Below are 27,983 nucleotides of genomic sequence, written 5' to 3' on the forward strand. Positions count from 1 at the left end.
ATTATCACCGTATCTTTAATAACCGCGCGAAGCACGGATATATTTCCTAGTTAAAGATATTTTGATTTTAAGTAAGCCGGTAAATATAACTCGATAGTCAATTATTGCATTTTCTTACCTCAAGCTATATTTTAATCACACTTATAAGTAGGCGTTTGGCCATGAAAACAAAAAATTATTCACTTTATTTGGAATTTTGATGTTGGAGTTGTGTTTGGTTATAGTTTTTGCAAATAATATTTGGCTGTTTGAATGTAATGAAAGTGAAGAAAATGTGAGAACAAAGTTTTTAATATTTTTCAAATTCCAAATACAACTTCACGATCAAACATTAATTTTAAAAAAAAGTAAAAAAGTTTTCCGGAAAAAAGTAAATAATTCTCATCAATATACATTTCAAATCACAGAGAAATAACTAAAATTATAAAGAAACTTAACATCAATATAATTAACAATAACTTAACATCAAGTTTTCTCATACTTTACAAAAAAGGAAAATACTAGTAATTTTCAATTTATCACATGTTTTTATTGTTTTTTCTTTTTCTTTCTGGTTTATGTTGTCTTGTCAATTAAAAACAAAAAGTGCAGGGTTTTCAACAAACGTGGTTATTTTTAACTTGCGAAAAATTGATCTAGGTGAAGAACAAACCAAAGGACCCCAAGTGTGTGACCAGTCAAACTACTAAAATAGCAAGGTAAAATTGATCTTAGTTTCCTATTTCTACTCAGTAAATAGGTAGGATTTAGCAGATCTTTGTTCGGTAAAGAGATTGGGACAAACCCAAAGTGGTAAATTAGTGGTGAAATAGAAGGGTAAAAAGCTCGTTGTAATTGCTGAAAAAATGAACGTCGGCCCATCTGGTTTCAGTACGTATTAATCCCAATTCAATTTCTATTTATATACACTTTTTTGATGTAACAATTGCTTGTTTTCTAATTGAATTTTCACTTTGATGTTGTAATTTTTGAAATAGACAATGCACCAGTGACAAGGGCATTGGTAATTGCGTGTACCATTTTTACCATCATATTTGGTGTACGAGGTCGTGCAAATCAGCTAGGATGGTCTTATCAGGTACTTCTACTTTCTGGGTTTCGCTTCTTTTTTGTTTTAATTGGTGTTTTTTTTTTTTTTTTGGGTAGATTTGTGTATTTAGACAGTGATGGATTTGTGTATTTAGATAGTGATGAATATATGTATTTAGATACTGATGGATTTGTGTATTTAGACAATGATGAATTTGTGTATTTAGGTACTGATGGAACATTTTTCACCTTTTGATTACACTAATTATGCTTTTTTGCCTCACCAAATAGGTCTTAATTTGTCCTGGTGTATATTTTGTTGAATGGGCTAATTGTCGAGTTGAATTAGGTTCGAGGGTTTCTAGAAATGTGAAAAGAAGAATATAGAGATTGCATCTTTTTTTTTTTTTGGGATAATTTTTCTTTTGTGGATTTGTGTATTTAGATACTTATGGAACGATTTTCACCTTTTGATTATTACGATGTTGCTTTTTTGCCTCACAAATTAGGTCTTTTTGTTGCCTGTGTATATTTTGTTGAATTGGCTAAGTGTTGAGTTGAATTAGGTTGGAGGGTTTCTAGAAATGTGCAGAGAAGAATATAATGATTAGATCTTTAGTGCATAGTGACCTATTATATTTAGTGCTTCATTTGCTTTGTATCTTGTTGTTTTGCCGTCTTATTTTCTTGTAACCCTGCTTCGAAATTCTTTTTTTCTTTTGAGCGGAAGGCCTATCGGATATATCCCCTCTACCCCATAAAGGTAGAGGTAAGATCTGCTTACATTCTACCCTCCCCAGACCCCACTTTGTGGATTACACCGGGTATGTTGTTGTTGTTGTTGTTATAACCATAAAGGTAGGGGTAAGGTTTGCATACATCCTACCCTCCCCAGACCCACGGAGATCCCACCTGTGGGATTACACTAGGTATGTTGCTGTTGTTCCTTTTCTATTTCTAGATTCCAACTGTAGCATTTCTCAATTACGAGATGGAAATGAACACAACTATGGCCTAGGCCGACAAGTTACTTTGTTTAATGCATATCTGCAATTGGTGTTGGCGAGATTTCATACATTTGATTGAATTGAGAATGGCCTTTTAATTTATTCTTCTGTTCATGAAAGTGGTTTGCTTAGTTTGACCCTTGTCCAATTATAAGCACAGTGGCAGCTAAGGTTAGTTGTCAAGGTGTACACATTCTTTAATTTTTCTGAGAGGAGGAAGGGAACAGAGGTGGAGTAATTTTGTGGTTGTTACTCATTATTTATGTCTAAGAGGATAAAGATACATCCTGCTTTCTCATCAAGTCATGCATACCTATGTAGTAGCAGTTATCCTGGATCATTTTTCATTTATTTATGTTTTGCATTTTGAGGCTATGATAAAATAGGTTATTTTCTATATCTATTGAACATGAGATCGGTTTGTCACTCTATGAAGCTACTTAACTGTTTTCTTCCTTGTCTATAAACCTGGATAAAGTTAAATGGTTTCTTTATGAGCTTGAACCACTTAACTCCTTAGCCAAACTTCACAATAAACAATGACTAAGCACAAGTAGCAGATACAACTAGCTAACCTTGAATCCACTTGTGCTATGACACTTTTGTCAAGTATTAGTACAGGTTATCTGAAAAGAGTCCACGTAACACTGATATCAAGTGGTTTTATTCGTACAATGTACGGTAGTGTAAATGCAACCACATTCGTTTTTTATTATGACATCATCAAGCTATTTTATCCAATAGTGATGAAGACTTTATGTGCTCACTTGATAGGGTTGCTAATAATGTTGTCAGAGGTGTGCTTAAAATGCGCTTAAGCCCTGGAGCGAAGCACGGAACATGTGTAGCGCTTTGCCTCGCTTTGTGGGCGCTTCAGTGTCGTCATCAAGGCTCTATGGCATACTTTTCCTTGCCAATGAGCGTAATCATGAAGATGCGATACTAAAAATTTGATATTTTACTTTCTTGTAAAAAAAAGTCAATTTCTTTGTCCATATATTTGTTATTCATGCTTATGATTATTAATCTTGGACTACACATACATATTTGTATTTTTCCTCCATTTGCACCTTTTTTCATTGAAGCCCACGCTTTACTTGCCCCATGAGCTTAAAGCCCCAATGGACCTTAGAGCTTTAGTGTGCTTTTCACTTTTGATAACACTGGTTGCTAATACAATATGGAGATTTAATAGGCCTAACAGTCTTACCAAATACCCATCATCCAATAGCAATACAAGATTGTAGATGACCTTCTTCTATTTTAGTACCAAACGTTCGAATGTTAAGGGATATGAGCTCTGCCAATATCCGTGTAAAGACATGTAACTTATTTGTAATAGCGAGGGATATACCACACAATTCCTAATGGGTTTAGAAGCACCCAACTCCATCTGTGTGTTTCAGGAACTTAAGAAAAATAGTTTCTTAGTTGTCCTAATATAAATTTTCATTTTATAGCTCAGCTGTTATGAGTCTTGGAACTTAAGAAATATAGGATTCTCTTTTAACGTAATATATGTGTTTTCATCTCATAGCTAAATCCATTCTGAGTTTTTGAAATTTATAAATATAGGGTTCTTTTTTCTTCTAATATACAGTTTGTTTATAGAGGATTTATTCTCTTTTACTGTCTTCTTAGCCTCTTAGGTATGATCTCATTGTTTCAGTAGGATTCCCTGTAATAATATAGTAGAACTGCTGATTGATGTATCTTTTTGCTTGTGCCAGGATATCTTCCAGAAGCTTCAAATCTGGAAGCTGATCATATCTGTTTTTACATTTTCATCTACCCCTGAACTCGTCTTTGGATTATATCTGCTGTACTACTTCCGTGTCTTTGAGAGGCAAATCGGTTCGAACAAATATTCTGTAAGTGCTTATTGAGGTAGTACTTTTTTGGATAAGATATTGGGGCAGCTTCAACTTGCTTAATAAATTAATGGACAAATAATAAAAGCAGCAAGTGTTAAATCAACTAATAGGCAAATAATAGAAGTCATAGTAAATACTGTTTTCCTTCTCTTTTCTACCTGTTCTTTTTCTTTCTTTTCCGCAGTGTAGTTTACTTTTCTACCTCTTGTTCTGCAGGTTTTCCTGCTGTTCTCTTTTGTCATCTCTTTATTGCTTGAGGTTCTTGCTCTACAACTAATTAAAGGTATTGGTCATTTCTAATCATCTGATATGATATTTCTTTTTGAATCTTCTCAACCTTGCTAGAAGTGATCGTGCTTAGAAAATCTATTGGTAGAAAGAGTTGGGTTCTTCAGTATCAGAACAATGAGGCTGGATCGTACAAAATAATTATATGAGGTGGCTAACATAGAGAATGGGTTCTTTAGGCTCCTAAAGCTCCAAAACTGGTGGAAGTGGGGCATGAGATGGGGCTAATATGGATATAAGAAATAGTGATGTTTTGTCCTTATAAAAAAGGAAATAGTGATGGTTTGAGGTGGTGCAGATATGACAAAGTACTGAAACTGAGAGGTGATAAGCAGAATTTGAGAGAACAGATACCTGCAAGGGTGGCCGAGTTGGTTGAGTAGGTGATCTCCCAAATTGGGGGTCTCAAGTTCGAAGCCCCCGGTATGCTTTCTCGGTCGAGCTCGTCGCATAGGGCTTTCCTAGTAGGTTTACCTCTCTTATGTGGTTTGCGGGCTATTAGACTAGAGTAGGGTTTACCTTGTGCACTCGAAGGGTAGTGGCTGAGGGTTCCCTTGTCAATTTATAAAAAAAAAAAAAAAAAGAAAAAAAAAAAAGAAAGAAATTGAGAGAAGAGATAAGAGGCAGGGGGAGCAGAAAAGGATAAGAAAAAGGTCACAGAATACAGACAAGGATAATCTGCATAACCCAGTAGGATGGCAGCTAGGGGGGCAGGCTCTGCAGCAGCCCGTTCACAGATTCTTGTGAGAAATTTTTTAGCTGTCTTTTCCTCCTAAAGACTCTTGACTTGCTGTCCAAGTCGCCCAATGCGTTTACCGAGACTCGTAGCTTGTTATATGTAGCTTGCTGCCCAAGTTTCAACGAAGATACAGCAAATTGGATATCTCCAGAAGATATCAAAAGTTGTGACGCACCTTTAAGCGTCTTATCAAATAATAATACACCTTTAAACATAAATTGAGGCAATACTCCTTACAACATAAATGGAAATACATAAATAGCGAAACCCAGGAAGGAACTTCTCTCAACAACTACAAGTGTAGAAACTTTCCAAAAGCAACACGAACTACAAATCTGGATTCCCCTTTTCCTTATAATATTTCCTCAAACTTTCTGGCCATGATATTTGCATCATTCAAGGGGAATGTGTTCTTTTTCTTTGGGTTATCATGATTCAGTCCATGAAGTGTCTGATTGAATTTTTCCATGCTTAGTTTAATAGTTTTCATTGTAAATCATCACTGTCGGTGCATACTGAGCACATGTTGCTTTTAACGATTTTTTACTACTATGAATTTGCATGGAAATAACAGCCTGAAGGGGTCTATATTCTTCATTCTCCTTTACCGTCGTAGCTTGTGAAGGGGTCTATATTTTTCATTCTCTTTTGTCGTATCTTATATTGATTACTCAAATGGAAGTCGAAATCCATAATAGGTAAGAGAATCAGCTGTTAAAGGGCTAACTCCAACTGTTCTTTGTGTATAGGACTGATCATCTCTTTGAAAGAATTAGTGCTTATTTTTTGTCAACCCTCAATCATCTCTGGCTTCTAATGCCATAGAAAATGGAATAGTGAAGAGTCTGATCCTGATACAATTAGAGTTTGGAAGAAATCATTATGTTTCTATTTGAAAGGTTTAGAGGCTTTGGACCATACTTGTGCTCCTTCAGATTATTTAGTATTAAGTTATCTTGTTATTAATATGGTTTGTCTGTAAAAGAGCCCTTTTTGATAATTTTGTAAAAGAACCTTCCTGAAATTTCCTTACCACTAAGCACTACGTTAGCTAGTACTTTGTCTAGGCAAATCTCAGAACCTTGTATACTAGTAGCTGTTTTGGGTCATATCTAGACTTATATGGTGCATTTTCAAAGTCCTTCAGCTGGCTAATTAGTGTATCATCAGAACCTGCTCCAAATTTAGAGAGCTGGCTACACAGTTGGTCTTTGAGAAGTATGATGTGCATAGTTAAGAGTAACATGAAGGAGTAGTAATTGGCAATAACAGCTGGAAATTGGAAATCTAAAGTTTCTAGGTGCCAATCTTCAGCATTTGATTTGTAAGGCATCTTTCACCTCAAGTTTGCTGGAAAGAGGTGCTTAATATGATGCTAAACCAAAACAATCAACTTATCTTGATCCTTCTCTTTTTCGGTGAAGACCGTCTCTGGTCTACATTGTTCCAGTTTTGCCTGTAGTTTCCATTAGTGTAGGTAACTTTAATGCAATTTGCGTTTTACTTTTGCAAAAATATTATTGCATGAGGCCTTCTTATTGCTATTCTTGAATTGGAAAAACAGGTTCCTTAACCATTGATGTATTTTAATTTTTCATTTTCAGATCCTTCCTTGAGTATCCTGTCTGGGCCCTATGGACTAATTTTTTCTTCCTTTGTGCCCTTTTATCTCGACATTCCGGTTTCTACCCGGTTCCGCGTACTTAGTCTCCACTTTTCTGACAAGACTTTTATTTATTTAGCTGGTCTCCAGGTATTTATACCTTTATCACGGCTTCTAAATAAATATTGTCCCTAGATTGAGTTTCTTCTCATCAATATTTACTTGATATTTTTATCTTGCAGCTTCTTTTCTCATCCTGGAAACGATCTATTGTACCCGGGCTCTGTGGAATAATTGCAGGTTGCTTGTATCGTTTGAACATTTTCCGTATTAGGAGAGTGAAGGTTAGCCCTGTTCTTGTTCTTCAAAACTCTCTCTCTCTCTCTCTCTCTCTCTCTCTCTATTTTTCATATATATATATATATATATATATACTGAGTTAGCATTCTCTGAAGATAGTCAGTATAATATCATGGTATATATTAGGTATTTATGCGATACTTATCACTTCTCTGTTATTATATGTCTGGAGAACTTGCTTGATCCAAAAAAAGAAGCCTGGTGAATTTGACATAGTCTTGCATGCACACATGTAGAATTTGCTGTTAGTCAATATCATTGCTTTTCTGCACTTGAATTTCATGTAGTTGGGACATGCATCTTCTGTCTGAGTTGATGGGAATAATCCTTGTTCTGACTTCTGAATGACTACAAGAAATTATTAGGCACCATTTTTCACCAAATGCTCAGTTATAGGCTGAATGCTATTGCTGGAAGGCCAAGCTAATGCATGCACTTGTTTTTTTTTTAAATCTTGACAGTTCCCTACATTCTTTCCCGCTGAAGGTAATTATCAGCCCAGATATCGTAATGCAATGTAGGAACAAGTAGATAAGCTTCATAGAAGCAGAGAACTCTGAGCACCGCTGTTGATTTGCCAACTGATTTTATGGTTTCGAAATGACGTTCTCCAAATAATTTCTTGGTTGAGATGCTAATGTTGGGCCTTTTATAAGACACAGTTTGCCATGATGTTTTGTTAAGAAGCTGACTTGCATCAATTTTCTTCTTTTAGTTCCCAGGATTTATTACATCCTTCTTTGCTCGACTTTCTTTGCCATCGATTGGTAACACGCCACCGCCTTCAGCACCAGCAAGAAATGCTCCAGGAAATGTACCAATCTTTGCAGGTCGCCAAATGGAGGCAAGTATTGTTTTTGATGCCTTGGTTTAGTTAGTTAAGTATTGTTTTAGTTAGTTAATAATGTAGTTGTTAACTCTTTTGATGTTTTAAGGGAAAGCTGAGTGTGTCTCAGTGTCAGGCTAGTTGAAAGAAATGCCTGATTTTAGTTGCTGCCTTGGAATGCAAAAGAGTCCTGCTTGTGTGACCCTGTCAGTCATCTAAACCACATATCTTCGTTGGATTGGCTGGCCTAAAAATGGACCAGTATTACTCCAATTGTATAAAGCACTTAATACCCAAATAAGATATCCCTTCATGGCTATTAGAGACCGAGATGTTCACAAGTACCCAATTCTGAAGGAGAAATAGTTACTATTTATTTCCCATCAATATCTCACGTCCTCTCCCTGTAATCTACAATTTTTATCTTCTCTTCATCGCCTTACGCCAAACATAATTGAGAATACTTTACCTTTATTTACCCAAAAAAGAGAAACAGAGAATACTGGAGTTTTTCTATATGCCTTGGCTTCAAGTGAAAGAACTTGTGTGAAGAACAACCTGTTGCCTCTCCTAGTACAGCAGCTAAAACCATGTTTTCTTTTTTTGATAATGGTAACAGCTTGTATTAATCACAAAAAAAAGGCTGTTAAGCCAGTATTTACAGAGTTAAAAGTGAGCAAAAAAACTGCTAAATGCAAAGGAAAACAATAGAGACTCTAGGAGTTGAAGTAGAGCCACCGTGTCTTCTTTGTATTCTTGTTTGCACCAAAAGTGAAATAGCAAAATGCGGCTGAGCTTTATCTTTTGGATTAAATTGCTTTTGCCATCAAAACATCTCAAATTTATTTCCTTCCAAATAGTCCACCATATGCATCCTGGGATTATGCTCCATCTTCTTTTTTGAGTTTTGGTGCCGCCCTTTCTGCTTCAGCAAGACAGCATCTCCAGTGAACTCTGGCATTGTCCATCTCAAGCCTATCCTAGCCAAAAAGATATCCCAGAGTTGGGTGGTAACTCTGCAATGCAGGAACAAATTATTATTTGTCTCTGCAGTCTTCCACAAAAAGGGCAGATAGAGCATAGCTGAAGTCCCCTTTTTTTTGTAGCTTATCCTGTGTCAAACATGCCCTTTGACAACTACCCATACAAAACATGCCACCTTATATGGAATCATAGTCTTCCATATGTGCTTCCAAGGCCAAAGAACATTAGAATTGTTTCTAGAATTCAGCAAATGGTATAGCCCTCCTTCACTTCCAACATTTTTTTGGCAATCCAATGATGATAGCACAAATTAAATACTTTTTAATTTATTGGGGCAGGTTTTTTTTTTTTTTTTTTTTTGGGGTGGGGGGGGGGGGGGGGTGGGGGGTATGGTCTATTTGAAAAAGTAAGTGTTGTGAGAGAGAGAGACAGAGACACCCGTGCGGTGGATTGGGTGCGAGGATGGTGGAGCAGAAAGAATATTGAAAGAGGAAAAGGCAAATAGACACATGAATAAAGAAAACTAGGGTCAGGGAGACGAGTAGTGACCAATGATAATTTCCCCAAAGTTCTATTTTCCATGGTTACTTTCAGATGAGTATGTGTCGTAGAATCTCAGAAGTTTCAAGATCTCTTATTGATTCCAAATATGTGACTGAAATGATTGAGGGGGGAAAAGGAGACAAAGAAAAGAAGAATAAATAATCCAAATATGTAAGTGAAGTGATTGAGAGGGAAAAAAGGAGACAACGAAAGAAAAATGAATAATGAAATTACAGAACTGTGATATCTACTGCAAAGTTACCTTTTCTGATGTTCAAATGAGAGTATGGTAATGATTAAACATTGCTTGTCCTCTCCATGTCTACTGGAAAATCTGAGCCTTATTTCAGCCACAACGTCCAGATGGCTAATGCAAGTGATTGAACTAAATGAACTGCTATTTGCACTCTGGAATCTTGTTTTTATGTTAAAGAGTTTTTGTCAGTTAAGTTTAGCTTTCACATTTTTCACTTATGTCGTTGAATTTCACATTTTATCTGGACTGATGGAATTGAGAGGTCACTTTGTTCGAAATATGAGTGAATTGATGAACCCATATTCATCACCAATGAGTTGATTCTTGGTGTGTTCCAATGGAAAACCAACTTCAGTCTCATCTAAAGCTTCTATGTTCCTTTTTGAAAGATCATGAATGCTCTAACATGAGTCTACTACTTTCTCCTGCATATTTCAGGGGAATTACCCAGCTCCAGTTTCATCCACCCCAGAGCCACCAGAAGACGCTATTGCTATGCTGGTGTCGATGGGCTTTGATAGGAACTCGGCAAGGCAGGCACTCATCCATTCAAGAAATGATGTTAATACAGCCACAAACGTCCTTCTTGAGTCACAAAATCAGTGAGATGGAACTTGCACTAGTTCCTGGAGGTGTTCACAATTTGGTATTTTCTGGAAAAAGTTGGATTTACATTCTCTTCCAATCTTTCAAGGTGCTCTTCGGTTTTTGATTCTCTGTTTCTTTAGCATTTGATGTACTTGTCTCATTCCAAAACCACCCTAATTGATTATAATCCCCGGATCAGCATATACAGGGTTGTTCAAATGCACATTTTAGAGATTAGGTTATGTATAGTTGCAGTGATGAGCTCTTACTGGTATTCTGGTGATTGTAAGTCTGACCAAATTACTCACTCCTATAGGTTGAAAATAGTTTCTTGTTCTTTGAAATCCTGAATTGTCCTCTTTTTCTTATTGGGGCCTGAATGTTAATTGGTTCTTTATTCGTCGTCTTGGTGAGGGCTTATGTTTAGTAAAAATTGATGGCAAACACTTATTGCTCGGCACCAACATACCCAGTATAATCCCACAGGTGGAGTTGGACTGTTCGGCACCAAGAGGCCAGTTTTTCTGGAAATTTCAATGGATTACATGAAATATCAAAAGTCAAAGGTGTCCTGTAAATCTTAATGCTAAATGTAGATGTGATATAATTTAACAAATCCGTGTGTTAGCCAAAGATGTCACAAAACAGTGGTATGTTGAACCATTTATAAAAATGTGTTCCGAGGGTATGTTGAACCATTTAGGTCATTATCTAAGAGACTAAATACATTATGTCTTTTAATCCTGAAACGACATTGAAAATATATTGATTTTTCCTATTAACCTAAATCCTGCACCCAAAGGGTAGCATGATGGAACTGATGTGATAGCAGATATGAATGGCACCAGTGTCCAACTTAGCCTTTACGATTGATATGTATAACATAACAACACTCAAGGGTGTTGCCTTGTGGTCAATGAAGTGGGTTGAGAACCATGAGGTCTCAAGTTTACACTAGGTGATTTCTTCTCATCTGTCCAGTTCTTGGTAGACAGAGTTACCCGGTACCTGTACTGGTGGGAGGTATAGCAAGTACCTCGTGGAATTAGTCGAGGTGCGCACAAGTTGTTCCAGACACCACAGTTATCAAAACAAAATGATTGATATGTATAACTCCCTACCAAATCCCAGATCCCTATCTTTCCGGTTCAGCCATATGATATTGACACTTTTGCTTGCTGATACTCATGTAGGCTCGATTATAGTGATTGGAAAATGACTAACTCAATAATGAGTCCATAAATCTCTTGCTTTTCCTTCTCTGATTTGGCTTTTACATAAAGGGTTTAATGGGAAATAACACATTGTTTTGTTATTTGTTTTAACTCAATGCCTGATAATTCTTGTCTTTTGTGGTTTATATTTGTAGTGGAAGATACGTAAATTAGTTGAATTTACCTTTATATAAGTAAGAGGTGCCTGCAAATTCTGGTTGAGGGATTGTAACTTTTTGAAACTAAAAAGGTTTTGGTGAATTTACCACTTCAGTCTTTTATGACTTCTTAGTATTACTTATGAAATACATCTTTCTTTATAAATTGTAATGTAAAGTTCCTCCCCTTCTGAAGAAAAAATATACTACTTAAAAGCTCATAAGGGTCCTAAAGAACACTGAGAGAACTAAAGCTAGTTTGATAAAGAAACTTCGATTCAATGGGTGCCCTTGAATTCTCTTTCTCTCTTGATTATCATCAAGTTTTTTACTTGTTCTACATGGTGGTACCTTAGAAATAGATGGTGGAAATTAAGCTCAGTGCCAATAAATTGGCCTCTCGTTGGAATGTTGCATGGGCTTATTCGAAATTCTCATCGTATCCATGAATATGCCACTGCTGTTCTTTTAGAAACTAAGGGTACTTTTGAGTTCCATGGTCCTACTCTTGCCAACTTTAACATGTTAGCTACTAGTGATCCTGCAAATGTGCACCACATCCTTAGTAAAAATTTCTCAAACTATCCGAAGGGTGTTGAGTTCCATAAAATTTTCGATATGTTAGGAAATGGAATCTTCACTGTTGATTCTGAGCTATGGGAGATTCATAGGAAGACCCCCATGTCCTTAAATGGGTCATCCAAAGTTCCAAACTTTGTTAGAGAGGAACATGTGGGGCACAGAGGTGGATTCAGGATTTGAAGCTTGTTGGTTCCCAGCTAGCAGTGTCTATTGTTATTGGGTTCTCAGCTCAAATTTCGTATATATTTGAAGGGTTTCACATTATAAATACAAGGTTCGGATAAAAGTTGTGGGTTCCCGCGAACCCATACCCAATGGTGTGGATCCGGCCCTGGTTGGGCATCATCGAGATCGGGCTCCGACCAATTCTTGATGCTTTTGCTTAACAAGGCACGACATTTGATTTGCAAGACATTTTTCAGAGATTCACTTTTGATGGTATTAGCAAATTGTTACTTTTGACCATGATCCAAGAAGTTTATCTATTGGTTTACCTCATGTGCCATGCGAAAAGGCGTTCAATGATGCTGTGGATGCAATTATGCATAGACACATCTTGCCAGAAAGTTGTTGGAAACTGCAAAAATGGCTTAGAATTGGTAAAGAGAAGAATCTCATTCAAGCTTGGGAAGCTCTTGAGCAGTTTTATATCCTTGCATTTCAAGGAAGCAAGAAGAGATGATGTACAAAACAATCAAAGACAGAGGACTTCGACTTATTCACTACCTATATTAAAGCACACAATCAGTGGACAAATGGAGATAATTCGGGTAATATACTAGAGTTTCTGAGGGATACTTTTTTGAATTTGATGTTTGCTGGTACAGACACCACAAGTGCAGCTCTCACTTGGTTTTTTTGGCTCTTGGCTAAAATTCCCTTAGTAGAGACAAGAATTAGAGAAGAGATTCAACAACAATTGCATCCAAAAGAAGATGAAAATCCCAAGTTTTTCAATATAGAAGAAACAAGAAAACTGGTCTATCTGCATGGTGCCTTGTGCGAAACTCTTCGGCTATTTCCAGCGCTTCCATTGGAGCATAAACTTCCGCCTGAATTTGACATTCTTTCGAGCGGTCACGTGTTACTCCAAACACGAGAATTGTAATATCTACAATGGGGAGAATGGAGACTATATGGGGAAAAGATTGTTTAGTGTTTAAGCCGGAGCGAGGAGGGATCAAACATGAGCCATCTTTCAAATTCCCATTGTTTGGGGAAGGAAATGGCATTCATTCAGGTGAAAATAGTGGCAGCCACCATCATATACAATTACCATATCCAACTAGTGGAACCACAAACAATTCCTCCAAGTGCTTCCATTATCATTTTTTTGCGCGGATTGCCCTTCTTTTGGGGTGGTCTTTAATTTTTGCTCCTCATATTTGTGGTCTTTAAATTATGCCCCTCATATTGCTGGTCTTTAATTTTTGCCCTTCGCATTGCAACTTTGAGCGTTCACGCAGAAATCATACGGTTCTGAGTTCAAACCCCCGCTCAAGCATAAATTAAAAAAAAAAAATTTGCAAGGCAAGGTTTGAGTCGCGTGTATGCCGGAACCGGCATACACTTGTTAAGGAATTACCAAATTTATGCCGGATCCGGTATACTCATGCCTTATGGGTAGACTTGGCATAAGTATGCCAGGTCCGACATAACTTTGGTAATTCCTTAACAAGTTTATGCCTGTGGGGGCATACTTTTAATGGGCAAACTTTTATGCCGGACCCGGCATAAACTTGTGAAGGAATTACCAAAGTTATGCCGGACCCGGCATACTTATGCCAAGTCTGCCCATAAGGCATAAGTATGCCGGGTCCGACATAACTTTGGTAATTCCTTAACAAGTTTATGCCGGTGGGGGCATACTTTTAATGGGCAAACTTTTATTCCGACCGCATAAACTTGGAAGGAATTACCAAAGTTATGCGGACCCGCATACTTATGCCAAGTCGCCCATAAGGCATAGGTATCGGTCCGCATAACTTTCGTAATTCCTTCACAAGTGTATGCCGGTGGGGGCATAGCGAAATTTAAACTCTGCCTTGCGAATTTTTTTTTAAAATTTTGACTATGTGGGAGTTCGAACCTGGAACCCATGGGTTTTAGCCGAAGGGTAAAATTTAAAAATTTCAAATATGAGGGGCAAAATTTAAAGACCACCCCAAAAGAAGGGCGAATTGCCCTTCCATTATTGCTCACATGGAAGTGGTCTGAAAGCTAGGCTCGTTAAAAGGGTCGCTCTTCGTTCCAGCTAAGTGATGATCAAATATAAATTGCAGTACCTTAATCAAAATAAAATGTGCTAAACTGATGCCAAATACCTTTAACTATTTTAGAGGATTTGAATGAAAGTTGTCTCGTTCTTTATCTGCTTGAAATTTGTTTATTGGGTAGAACTTGTCCACATGCTGCTGTAAGATCCAAAATTGTGTTGTGTACTAATCTTCGGGACTCGGTCTTCAGTTCTTACTTCATTTTTTCAAAGTAAAAAAAATGAGTCTTAAAATTTAGTTACTAATGTGGGACTTTTGTTAGCGCACCTTGCAATCTTTCACCTCAAACTACGTTCCTCATGGCACATCACTAAGCTTCCCGAATTAAGTTCCACAGGGCCCGTCACCTCATGGGTTATTTGGAGATTAGCTGTGCCACATCCACATTATTCGAATATATATGACCACTAAGTTCACGTGCTAGCTTCTTCTTATGCGTGTGTTTCCAAAACTTCGAGAATGCAGTAAACTGATCCATCTCCATATGCTTTCCCAAACCATAGGCTTTGATGTTAGTTATTGGGTCAAGTTATTACAAAGATTTTCTTAGAACGCTGATGTCCGCTTTAGGTCAAGCCTGCATGATTTTCCTTAACAGGTCTCACACATTTTAAAGTATCGCTACATCTTGTATGTGTTTTGTTTCTTTTTAACTATTAATGTGGAACTTTTGTTTGCACACTTAGACTAAAACCTAAGTACATAAGGTGTAGGGAACGAACTAGAAATGCATTTCTTCACAAATTATAAACTTAATAAACCTTCCTTCCCTGTTAAAAGTTTCCACAAGAGACATATTTTGGCATGACCATCTGGTAAATGTTCGAAATTTATTACCTGATTAATTTGGATTCACGCTCACATAGATGAGAGTGATTCTTTTAAATAAGGTCTCCTTGTGGTGGAGACTGGAGGAACTGAGTTTGGCTCGGACACCTACCAGTATATTACTATCTAGAAAGTGTACAGAAAAAGAGGGGAACATTATGCCAAGCCTCTCCATCCTATGTGAGGAACGAACAAACTCGTTCTTGTGCAATTGAGCATCCTACATTAAAAACCTATACACTGCACTAGGACTAAACCAAGTCTAATGCCAAAAATAAATGAGGACTCCCCTTAAAGTTCTCAAATAACAACCTAAGCTATAAGAGGCACCCTTGAATGCTAAGGCTCCTTTTCTGTGGTATGATTGTAAACGCAGGTGTTTAGTGTCAAAAAAGGCATTGCAAGGTCTTTCCATATGGAACTTGTTGAACTTGACTCCCTGGTAGCCAGAGCAACTTAGAAAGATAAAGGAGCTGAAGTCGTGTAAACCAGAAATGAATTAACAAATATGAAGCAAGACCTACTCCCTTCCATCCCAGAATAATTGAAGAGGATTATCTCCAGTCACCAACCCGCCAACGCTCGTAATAATTCGGGTCGGTCTGTCCCCCATTCATCAGACAAGAGGTATGGATAACGAGGCCACCTTCACAACCTTTTCGAGGCTTCACTCTCTCCCTTGAATAAGTAAGGCCTCGTTAGCCTGGGCGAAGATGGATATAAAGAGTAAGGAGTGAAACAAACCACTATAAATAGGGATTCATACACGTAAGAATGAATATATGGTTAATTCAAATACATTAACCAGACGAGTTGACCATGCTGAGGAATTTATTCGGTCCATCTTCGTTGTGGTTCTAACCTGATTAAGCAAAGATGCTGCCATAAGTGATGACAGTTCTACATTTGTTGATACCCCTAGATTAGCCAAGGTATCAGCTACCATGTTGGTTTAACTATAACAATCATTAATCATGAAATGTCCCTATAGCATCAGAAAACTAGGATAAAATTGAGTTAAAAGACCTCGATTCAAGATAAAATTATGAGAAAGTGGTATCTCTTTAGGATCTAATCAAATATTTAAAAATTGATTAATCGTAAAGATACATGTACTTGATGCACGCCCAAGAGAGAGACCCAAGTCCTAATGCCCTTGTCAAATGCTGATTCAACATAGATTCTACATCTTGAGTTTTCTGATCTTAGTGATGGTTTTTTGCATTTGCCAGTTTGGTTTTATGCTTCCTTTTACCATATTAACAATCAACATTGACTCAAGACGCAATATTTAAACATGAATGCTGATTTTAAACACACCAAATAATAAAGCATTGGCCTCAGCTACATGGAGTGTTTGTGTTTCGATTTGACTCGATTTTTTTTGTTAAAGAAAATCAAACCAATTAAGTCATGTTTTAAATATTTAAACCAAATCAAATCAATATAATATAAATTTTACAATTTTACTGATTTAATTGGTTTGATCCGATTTTTTGCAATTATTTTCGATTTGTTCAGACGTGATGGATAATGCAAAGTAATTGATATACCCCTAATCTCATTAATTTGATTTGTTCCCTTTCCCTCTCAGAATGATATAGATTGTGGTCCTCTAATTAAGCCCTTCACCATCTCAATGTTTAGCACTCTCTTAACTTGTTGAACATCATAATGTTACTGTTAAGTCCTGAAACAAGAAGCTAACCTTTGAGAATTGAGAAGTAAACAGTAACATGAGATGCAACTATTCTCTATTTAACTAAAACAGATTTTAATCAACACAGCTAGCAAAACTTATAAGACATTCCCCTGTGTACATTAAAAAATGCCATACTGATAACAACAATAAACATAGCACACTATACTTGTTGATAGAGCATCTCTACAGACGGTATATCCAGAGCTAAGGGCTTCATCGGAAAATTATAATATATATATAAGTTAAAACTATTTTTGATGTATATATAGAACTCTTTGGCTTTTTCGTATATTTATATTTTTATATTTTGAATCCCCTTAATGAAAACCTTGCATGGCTCCACCATTGGGTTCATCCTTTATAGTTTACAAACACATGAAGATTTTTGTTGTTCCATTCCAACAAGAATGTACAAATCGCGCATTATGGTATCAATTAACTTTCAATCCATGAATAACAGTCCTTAATTTCAGTTCTCAAATCTTGATTTTATTTTTTTTCCCATGGTTGAACTGATTCAGAAAGAAAGAAAGCAGATCGGACAATAGTTTCTCTATCAATCATTATAGCATCGACTTCAAGGTGACGGAAATATCTATGAAGAAAAAATTGAAACATATCCATAATGAAAATATCTATATGTGTATATATAAAATAACAAATATGTTTATATTTGTCGGTTTGCTTCTGTCTATTAGTTAAATACCAAATCAAACAAAATATTTTTGTGTTTGTTTTAAAGTTAATACCAAACCAAATTTAAATACACAGGCCAATGCTTTACGGGCGTCAAATATACATTTGGATCGGACCTCTTATATTAATGCAGTCTCTTTCGAATTCGATTCCTAATAAAAGAAAAGGATTGTTGGCTTGACTATTCCGATTGAGAATATGGAAAAGTCTATGAAATAGAAGCTCTTTCTATCTCATTAGTCAAGCGCGTTAGCTGCAATAAAAAACAATTTTATTTTGTCGGTTTTGCAGTTTCATTTTATCACACGTTAGGTCCATTTAAGGGGAAATCACTTCCTACCAGAAGTTTCTCTACATTTACGACTCGAACTAAAAATCTCTTAGTAATTAAGGATCGAGGGATTCAATCCATCCCCATAATACTGGTGAGACAACAAATTAATATGATATAAATGGCACCATATGTCTAAGTATCTAATCTATCCTCTATGACTGGTATGTACACCTACCTGCCAGATTTTCTCATCCTTACATCCATATATCATTGGGGTCTTAGCTAGCTTAAATTGACACCTGTTCTTATCAACTCATGTAGGGATCCAAGATTGTGATTTTGAAAATGCCTAATTCAAGTATGAGACCATGCCTTTTTTTTTCTGGTCAAATTTGTCTTGTCTTATTCACCCAACATTCTTTATAAAATGTAAAGTTGAAAAGATACTGTCTTGTCACTTAAACAAGTCCCCTCTGTCCATTTCTTTGTTTGAAAAAGAAATGGATATCCTTGAATTTTCTCTTTCTATATTGATTATCATCATATGTTTAACATATTCTACATGGTGGTACGTTAGATATATATTGTGGAAATTAAGCTATGTGCCAACAAATTGGCCACTAGTTGGAATGTTGCCTGGGCTTATTCGAAATGCTCATCGTATCCATGAATTTGCAACTGATGTTCTTGTAGAAACTAAGGGCACTTTTGAGTTCAATGGTCCTATTCTTGCCAACTTGAACATGTTAGCAACTAGTGATCCTGCAAATATCCATCACATTCTTAGTAGAAATTTCTCAAACTATCCAAAAGGTGTCGAGTTTCGTAAAATATTTGATATATTAGGAAATGGAATCTTCAATGTTGATTCTGAACTATGGGAGATTCATAGGAAGACTACAATGTCTTTAATGAGCCATCCAAAGTTCCAAAATTTGTTGGAGAGGAACATGTGGGACATTATTGAAAACGGGCTACAACCAATTCTTGATGCTTTTGCTGAACGAGGCACGACGTTTGATTTGCAAGATATTTTCCAGAGATTCACTTTTGATGCTATTAGCAAATTGTTACTTGACCATGGTCCGAAAAGTTTATCTATTGGTTTACCTTATGTGCCATGTGAAAAAGCTTTCAACGACGTGGTGGATGCACTTATGTACAGACACTTCCTGCCAGAATGTTTATGGAAATTGCAAAAATGGCTTAGAATTGGTAAAGAGAAGAAGCTCATTCAAGCATGGGAAGCTTTTGATCAGTTCTTATATCCTTGCATATCGCGGAAGCAAGAAGAGTTGATGCACAAAACAATCAAAGACGAGGACTTCGACTTATTTACTCCCTATATTAAAGCATACAATCAATGGACGAATGGAGATAATAATTCGGGTAATGTACAAGAATTTTTAAGGGACACGATTTTGAATTTGATGTTCGCTGGAAGAGACACCACGAGTGCAGCTCTCACTTGGTTTTTCTGGCTCTTAGCTAAAAATCCCTTAGTAGAGACAAAGATTAGAGAAGAGATTCAACAACAATTGCATCTAAAAGAAGATGAAAACCTCAAGTTTTTCAAAATAGAAGAAACAAGAAAACTTGTCTATCTACATGGTGCTCTGTGTGAAACTCTGAGGTTCTTTCCATCAGTTGCAATTGAGCATAAAATTCCACTTGACTTTGAAATTCTCCCGAGCGGTCACCGTGTTAGTCCAAGTACAAGAATTGTGCTATCCTTCTACACAATGGGGAGAATGGAGACTATATGGGGAAAAGATTGCTTAGAATTCAAGCCAGAGAGATGGATTTCAGAAAGAGGAGGAATCAAACACGAGCCATCTTTCAAATTTCCAGCATTTAATGCGGGTCCACGGACTTGTTTGGGGAAAGACATGGCATTCATTCAGATGAAAATAGTGGCCGCCACCATCATATACAATTACCATATCCAAGTGGAAGATCAAATTATTTCTCCAAGTGCTTCTATTATCGTTCAAATGAAAGACGGTCTGAAAGTTAGGCTTGTCAAAAGGGTTCCTCTTATGTCCAATTAATACCGAATGCAAGAACAAAGAGACCTGTGCTAAGTCGGTGAATAGTGGCGTACATAGAATTTTATGCAAGTTGATATATAAAGAAGTGAAAAAAATCACTATAACATAATCATCTTAATAAAACACCTTCAAGTACACTAATACAATTATTCTGAGATTATTTTTTATTTTTTCAAATGTACCATGATAGTCGTCTAAGCTTTTCTTTCATCAAGATGTACACGCTTTTATTGCATCCCCTCCTCTCTCCAATCAGACTTTTAAGAGTCTCTATCACTAGCTTGTTCCAATAAGTGATTGCTCAACTACTTGGATGATTTTTGACTAGTTGCATGGATCTTCTATTAAAATCTGTGACCTATATTTTATATTTAGGTATTATTTTCGGTTATTATATACCAAAAAGTTAGTGAAAAATCTTGACAAAGCAGTGTTACATGATATGGCTTGCATCAACGTAAGTCCTCCTAAGAACAAAATTATTTTCTGCATGGTTATCGGATGTTAGATCTTTCATCTTTTAGAGAATCCGAATGAAGGTAGTTTTTTTTCTTTATCTAAGCACGAAAGGGGGGTATCAATCTTTAGGTTACATCTTTCCGAAGATGGACTCTACCTTTCAATTCTTCTAGTTTCTATGTTTGTATAACATCTTGTCTAATTACTCTCATCTGGTTTTGGTAAATGGATCTTTCTACATCATTTGAAGAACTGAAATGATAAGATAGCGATATTGTTGGGAACTCAAAAGACAAAATTAAGTGGTACCTCACTATCTAGTGCCAGTCAAATCGTTAACCTTATTTTCTTTAAATCTTCTGGTCCTAGAAGAGCCACGCCTCTGAAACTACTAGTGGTCCAGCAAAATGTATGTGACTAACTAGTGGACCGGCAAAATGTAGATGACTAACAATTGGTCCAGCAAAATGTATGTGACTAACTAGTGGACCAGGAAAATGTAGATGACTAACAATTAGCCACGCCTCTGAAACCACTAGTGGTCCAGCAAAATGTATATGACTAACAATTCATGAATTGGGGCCTTCCAAAACCGTGTCCATTTATGAATCAGCCCGAGGCCAAGGTGAATGCTGGTAAGCATGTGGGCCGATGTGCACATGTATCTGATTTTGGGATCAGCATTTAAGTCATATTCGTAGTGTGTGAAAATTTACAGGTTTACCAATTTCGAAACAATTTTAGATATGCAGTGTCTGAAGTGTCAAATGACTGAAGTTCGGCCAATTTTACCTGAACTTCAAATATATATGATTGAAGTTCATCTATTTTTCCAGAATTCAGTTATTTTTGTTTTCGCTTCAGCCATTTTTACCTAAGTTTAAACAATATGTGGCTTGATTTAGTCATTTTGCATGAACTTCAGCCTCTTTTGCTTGAAGTTCATACTCTTTTGTTTGAAGTTCATACACATATGGCTGAAGTTCAATTGCTTTTTGCTTGAACTTCAGATATAGATTCTTAAACTTTAGCCATATAACTTTAGACACAACATATCTCAAGCTTTTATAAGCGGATAGACTTGCAAAAGTTTTCAAAAATATGTACATATTAAATAGGGATGCCCAAATAAATTATTTTTTGTGTGGAATGCCCTTCAAAGGCACTGGTCTTTAATTTTTGGCCCTCAAATTTGAAATCTTTAATTTTTTCCCTTCGCCTAAAATTCATGGGTTCTGAGTTCGAACCCCCGCTCAGTCAAATATAAAAAAAAAAAAAAATCGCAGGGTAGAAGATTGTAGCAAAGTTAGGCCTATTCGAGCAAATTCAGGCCTTAAGGAAAAGGTTTGTAAATTCCAACTAAGTAAAAAAAATTGCCTGAAGGCAGAATTTTGCTTTCACCACTCTACCTTAAGTTAGAGCTTAAAAATTTGTCTTGCGAATCCAAACTTTACCTTGTGATTTTTTTAAAAATGTTTTTGATCGAGCGGGTGTTCGAACCCGAAACTAAAGAATTTTTAGCGAACAAAAATTAGAGACCACTAATTTGAGGGCCAAAAATTAAAGACCAGTGCCTTTGAAAGGAAATCGTGCAAATGACCCCAAATAAATTACCTCGTGAATTCTTACTCTCACACAAGGAGCTTTGGGCCAATTGGACCGAGAAGAAGCAATAGGGCCGAAGGCCTTATATAGGCTGATTTGGGATCCAACTATTGGGCTTGTAAAAGGGAATAGTGCTTAGCAACTTTTTTTTACGCGGATTGTCCGTCATTTGGGGTGGTCTTTAAATTATACCCTTCAAATTGGTGGTCTTTATGCTTTGCCCCTTAAATTGGCGGTCTTTAAGTTTTGCCCCTTAAATTGGTAGTCTTTCAGTTTTGCCCTTCCCTAGAAGCCCCTTGTTTCTGAATTCGAACCCTTGCTCAGTCAAAAATTCACAAGGCATAAGTTGGGTTTCATAAGGCAGAGTTTTGCATGCATTAAGCAGAATTTTGAATGCAAACTCTACCTGCACGCATACAAAACTCTCCCTGCAGGCAGAGTTTGCAAAAATCTACCTACATGTAGAGTTTGAAACTCTGCCTGAGGTAGAATTTTGCATGAGTTTTGCATCCAAAACACTGCCTGCAGGCATACAAAACTTTACCTGCAAATAGAGTTTGAAACTCTGCCTGAGGTAGAATTTTGAATGCAAACTCTACTTGCAGGCATACAAAACTCTACATACGGGTAGAGTTTGAAACTCTACTATGCAAACTCTGCCTTGCGAAATTTGCTACAAACTCTGCCTTGCGATTTTTTTTATTTTCTACTGAGCCGGAGTTTGAACCCCAAACCTCATAGTATTAAGAGAAGGGCAAAAGTTAAAGATTTCAAATTTGAGGGATAAAAATTAAAGACCATCCCAAAATAAGGGCATTTGTGCGAATTGCCTGGTTTGCAATAATAAGTTACGAATTTAGTGCTTCTCTTCTCCCTTTTTCTTTTCTTTCTGAGTCTGTTATTCCTTCTTCTCCTTCAGTATTTTCTTCTATTGTCACAATTTGATCTACGTACTAACCTTCCCTTGTAAATTGTAATAGTTACTTTTGAGTTTTCAATCAAAGGTAGGGCCAGAGCTTGAAGGTTACTATCAAGTTGGTCAATCCAACATGTTTAGTCTAAACTCTGTATTTGTAATATGAAATTTTACTAAAAATGTACAAAAAATATTTAGAACTCAATACTAAGACTTGATATCATTATCGTAGAACTTAGAATTCATAAAATTCAAATCTGGCTCCGTTACTATTAAAGAACTTATTTCCGTGTTTGTTGCGTTCACTACATACATTATTACTAGGGGTGAAAAGCTAACATAATAATATGTAAGTCAATTTTTCACGAAATCTATTTTAGCAAAGCATATGATGTCGCTTCACGATGTGGAGCCGTAAATAGTTTTACCTTACATCAATCTTGAAGAAAACTCTAAAACTACAAATGCGTAGATCGTTTGTATAATATAATGAACAGATCCTATATATTTGGAACTAAGAATAATGTCTGCTAATACCTTTTGAGGAAATATTTTGATATATTTTCCCACTTGCAATTAATTATGACTCTCTAGAGCATTCTATATGGAGGTCCCATTTCATCGTGAATTTGCATATTTCATCTGGACCACGTTATAATTAGCTAATGAGCGTGGCTACTCAGAGAACCATACGGGCAAACAAAGGTACATGTAATGGACCCAATGATTTTAAAGCCCTAAACGTGCTTGATTCACGAATATCAACGGATTAGACAAAAACAAACAAAGTATCCTATCCTTCCACATTTAATATCTATAAAAAATGAGTTAAGACGCCCATATTATCTATCAGTTATTGAATAAAAAATTAACCTTACGGCTTCCATCTAACTTATCGAATGACATGTGCCTTCCTTTTATATTTTAGAAAGAGGGGTGTACATGGACCGGGTTGATTCGAATTTTTTAAACACCAAATCAAATCAATTGCGTCGGGTTTTAAAATTTATACACCAAACCAAACCAACAAAATTCGGGTTTTTCAACCTCGGGTTTTCTCGGGTTTTCTCGGGTTTTTCGGGTTTTCGGTTTTCTCAGGTTTTTTGAGTTTTTTTTCGGAATAGTCTTGATACAAAACATATAATTTTTACTTCAAATATTTCTTTAGTCCTAGTAAGGTATAATTATATAATTAAGGTGTTTCTTAAGAAAATAACACAAAATGTGAGAAGAGTAATGACATTGTATTAAAATATTCAATAAAAGCTAATATAATCGGTTAAAATAAATATTGCTAATTAACAAGCCATAAAAGAAAATGACCATAATCTAAAAATACTAAGTCATGCTAAAATAAGTATTAATTACATGACAAAGAAAAAAAAACTTAAGTTATGTATTTTTACTCTCTAAATCAATTACGCAAAACTAAAGTTAATGATATCCAACATTATCATTCCTAAAGGTAAATTGAATTTCTTTGTTAGAATTAGCGTTGAGTTGGTTTTGGTTTTGACTTTTATTTGAAGCTTACTAACATCCATGTGATATAAAACTTATTAACATTCAAAATTCTAAGTCAAGTTGAATAATATGATAATAGATAAAAAACTACTTAAAAAATTTAAGAAATATTTATAAATTACTTTACAAATAAATATTTTTATGTATAAAATATTTTAAAAATTGAATACATGTAATGTCGGGTTGGTTTGGTTCGCTTTGACTTTTTTTAGTTAAAACCAAACCAAACCAATTATGGTCGGGTTTTTTTTTTTCCAACACCAAACCAAGTCAAACCAAACCACTAGTCGGGTTTTTTTCTCGGTTTATCGGTTTGGTACGGTTTGTTAGAGGTGAAGCGGGGACGACATACGACTTCAAGTTCTAATAACTGGATTCTAAATTTAATGTGTACATAGTTAATAAATTTTTTTAATTTAAATACACTATTTGAGCAAAAGTTACTGAATTTGATGGAACCGTACGTGAACTTCTGCCTTCTCCCATGTTACCGTCTATAAAAGAAAGTGTTTTGGTGGGTTATCCGTGGTTAATTTATACTCCAATTTTTTCCGCGGATAATATATATGGATTGTTTCATATTCAACCGATTTTAACAAATTGATTATCCAATCTATTTTTAGCGGGTTGAGGAATATTTTATTTATTTTATTCATTTTACCAGTGCTACTTCAGCCTTCGATCAGAAATATGTCGGTTTCAAGAATTTCTAAGTAAATAAAGAGTGTTGTGGACTAAATAAGTCGGCGAGTTTCGAATATGAATGGTCAAGAAGAAAATAAGAGGAGCCTTAAAATGTTTGCTCAGTGCGTGTCAAAGAAATTCGATTTAATTTGTATTTTACAAATTTAGAAAGTTGGTGGCTAAATCAAAACAAGACTTCATAATTGACTAAATAAAGTAAGAAGCAAAGGGTCATGTATCATGTTCGGAAACATGTAGACATTTGAATTGGAAAGAGAACAGTCAACAAGAGAACAATTTTATTAGGATTTTCTTAAAGAGCTGAGGATATATTCCACTTACATAAGACATATATAGACGCATGTGCTATACCCTTTTAACAACCTTCACCATCAGACCATTTTTCACTTGCATGATAATAGAAGTAGTGGGACAAATATTTTCTGGTTCCACTAATTGGATATTGTAATTGTGTATGATGGTGGCTGCCGCTATTTTCATCTGAATGAACGCCATTTCCTTTCCTAAACAAGTTCTTGGACCCGCATTAAACGCTGGAAATTTGAAAGACGGCTCATGTTTGATCCCTCCTCGTTCTGAAATCCATCTCTCTGGCTTGAATTCTAGACAATCTTTTCCCCATAGAGTCTCCATTCTCCCCATTGTGTAGAATGGAAGAATTATTCTTGTTTTTGGACTAACACGGTGACCGGTTGGAAGGATGTCATGATCAAGTGGATATTTGTTCTCTAAAGAAACTGATGGAAAGAACCTAAGAGTTTCCAACAAAGCACCATGTAAATAGATCAATTTTCTCGAGTCTTCTTTGTTGAAAAACTTGAGTTTTTCATCTTCTTTTACATGCAATTGTTGTTGAATCTCTTCTCTAATCTTTGTCTCTACTGTGGGATTTTCAGCCAAGAGCCAGAAAAACCAAGTGAGAGCTGCACTTGTGGTGTCCCTTCCAGCAAACACCAAATTCAAGAAAGTGTCCCTCAGAAATGTTTGCAAAGTACCCAAATCTCCATCTTTCCATTGATTGTACATTTTGATATAAGTGGTTAAAAATGCGAATTCCTCGTCTTTAATTGTACTTTTGTGCATCAACTCTTCTAGCTTACGCGAAATGCAAGGATATATGAATTGATCAAAAGCCTCGCGTGCTTGAATGAGCTTCTTCTCTTTACCAATTCTCAGCCATTTTTGTAATTTCCAGAGACATTCTGGGATTATGTGTCTGTGTAGAAGTGCATCAAGAGCATCGCCGAACGCCTTTTCATATCGCAAATAAGGCAAGTCAACGGACAAACTTCTTGGATCATGATCAAGTAACAACTTGGTGATAGAATCAAAGGTGAATCTTTGCAAAACGTCCTGCAAATCCAATGTTTTGCCTTGTTCAGCGAAAGCATCAAGAATTGGTCGAACGCCTTTATCAATAATGTCCCACATGGTCCTCTCTAACAAAGTTTGGAACTTTGCATGGCCCATTATGGACATTGTGGTCTTCCTATGAAGTTCCCATAATTCATCATCAACATTGAAGATCCCATTTCCCAAAATATCAAATATTTTACGAAATTCGGGTCCTTTTGGATAGTTTGGGAAGTTTTTACTAAAGATATGATGGATATTTGCAGGATCACAAGTAAAAAACATGTCCAAATTGACAAAACTAGGACCTTTGAACTCATAAGTGCCACCATATTCTATAAGAACTTCAGTCATGTATTCATGGATACGATAAAGATTCACAATAACTGCCGGCAACTCCCTAAGGATTGGCCAATTTGTTGGTGCTGATGTTGTTGTCCTTCTATATATGATGAACCATATAAAATAAGTAACGAAAAGAGTTGTGAAGAAAAGGAAAAAATATTCAAGGAAATCCATTGAGGGTTGGAAGCTAGCTTTGGTTTTTGCTAGTACTTTTGTAGTGTAGAGGAATTCTTACCTTGTAAGGTTTTATATGTGTTGCAACATTGGGTCCGGAACCAAAATGCCCCAAAAAAAAACAGTTTCAACCAAAATACCCCAACAAAAAAAAAAGTTATTTATTAATACCTTTAGCGCAAAAAGAATTTATCGCGCTAAAGTGTTAACGGAGACGGTTCGTTAATCGCTATAGCGCAGTACTTATCGCGCTATAGTGTTGATGTTTTTTTTTTTTTTCCGGCTCTTGTTAACCCTTCTTTCGTTACACTTTTTAACGATTTCACATAGATTAATCATGCTTCGGACCCCGAAACTTCAATATTTTATATATAACCCTACTTATTTTTGTGCGATTAATAAGGTAGGCTCAACACATCAAGATACACAAAAAGTTCGGATGGCCGTTTTAGAGGTTGAAAAGTGCTCGAACGCCATTTTCGTTCAAGGCCTTGACATTAGCTTGAAGTTCTTTACGAATACTTAAACTTGTTCATTAATAATTAATCAAAAGTTAGTCAAAATGTCAGCATTCATACCAAAAAAAAAAAAAAAAACTTAATTAAATTGCATCATTCATAACCTTGAGTTGATGAAAATACTTAACATACTAATTCATTAATAAGAGCATAATGATATATTAAACTTAAAACTAAAATCACAACATTCTTGAGTAGATGAAAATACTTAACATACTAATTCATTAATAAGAGCATAATGATATATTAAACTTAAAACTAAAATCACAACATTCTTGAGTAGATGAAAATACTTAACATACTAATTCATTAATAAGAGCATAATGATATATTAAACTTAAAACTAAAATCACAACATTCTTAATCATCATCGTAGTACAAGTCCTCAATATCGTCCTCGAAAAAAATATTGTTTCTTAAGACACATCTTTTTCTAAGAAAGCGCTAGTTCTCTACCTATTGATGATGCTTGTTCTTCGCCAACTTTAGCATGTAAAATCTACATC

The 27,983-nt window shown here is 35.9% G+C and overlaps 3 protein-coding genes and 1 pseudogene across 3 annotated transcripts; 3 read left to right on the forward strand and 1 right to left on the reverse strand.

Moving 5' to 3' along the window:
- Nucleotides 1-593: 593 nt before the first annotated feature.
- LOC132049300 (rhomboid-like protein 20) lies at nucleotides 594-10,441 on the forward strand. Its single transcript, XM_059440051.1, has 8 exons — nucleotides 594-870; nucleotides 978-1,078; nucleotides 3,767-3,907; nucleotides 4,127-4,193; nucleotides 6,542-6,690; nucleotides 6,783-6,884; nucleotides 7,616-7,744; nucleotides 9,948-10,441. Exons 1-8 carry the CDS (start codon nucleotides 846-848, stop codon nucleotides 10,113-10,115), a joined length of 882 nt encoding a protein of 293 aa, XP_059296034.1. The 5' UTR covers nucleotides 594-845; the 3' UTR covers nucleotides 10,116-10,441.
- Nucleotides 10,117-15,601, forward strand: LOC132050766 (alkane hydroxylase MAH1-like; annotated as a pseudogene).
- Nucleotides 15,602-18,267: 2,666 nt separating this feature from the next.
- Nucleotides 18,268-20,059, forward strand: LOC132049301 (alkane hydroxylase MAH1-like). The gene has a single exon (XM_059440052.1). The coding sequence runs from the start codon at nucleotides 18,328-18,330 to the stop codon at nucleotides 19,876-19,878; it is 1,551 nt and encodes a 516-aa protein (XP_059296035.1). The 5' UTR covers nucleotides 18,268-18,327; the 3' UTR covers nucleotides 19,879-20,059.
- Nucleotides 20,060-25,347: 5,288 nt separating this feature from the next.
- On the reverse strand, nucleotides 25,348-27,044 carry LOC132049302 (alkane hydroxylase MAH1-like). The gene has a single exon (XM_059440053.1). The coding sequence runs from the start codon at nucleotides 26,957-26,959 to the stop codon at nucleotides 25,433-25,435; it is 1,527 nt and encodes a 508-aa protein (XP_059296036.1). The 5' UTR covers nucleotides 26,960-27,044; the 3' UTR covers nucleotides 25,348-25,432.
- Between the last annotated feature and the right edge of the window lie 939 nt (nucleotides 27,045-27,983).

This window comes from Lycium ferocissimum, chromosome 3 (genome assembly GCF_029784015.1).
Source record: "Lycium ferocissimum isolate CSIRO_LF1 chromosome 3, AGI_CSIRO_Lferr_CH_V1, whole genome shotgun sequence".
In the NCBI taxonomy this organism is placed as follows: Eukaryota; Viridiplantae; Streptophyta; class Magnoliopsida; order Solanales; family Solanaceae; genus Lycium; species Lycium ferocissimum.

What these genes read in the sequence shown, in the direction of transcription:
- LOC132049300 (XM_059440051.1), top strand. Translation starts at nt 846, where the DNA reads ATGAACGTCGGCCCATCTGGTTTCA. An exon ending in AGCTAGGATGGTCTTATCAG is followed by an intron (nt 1,079 to 3,766) that starts GTACTTCTACTT and finishes TGCTTGTGCCAG; the next exon opens with GATATCTTCCAGAAGCTTCA. An exon ending in TCCGTATTAGGAGAGTGAAG is followed by an intron (nt 6,885 to 7,615) that starts GTTAGCCCTGTT and finishes TTCTTCTTTTAG; the next exon opens with TTCCCAGGATTTATTACATC.
- LOC132049301 (XM_059440052.1), top strand. Translation starts at nt 18,328, where the DNA reads ATGGATATCCTTGAATTTTCTCTTTCTATATTGATTATCATCATATGT.
- LOC132049302 (XM_059440053.1), bottom strand. Translation starts at nt 26,959, where the DNA reads ATGGATTTCCTTGAATATTTTTTCCTTTTCTTCACAACTCTTTTCGTT.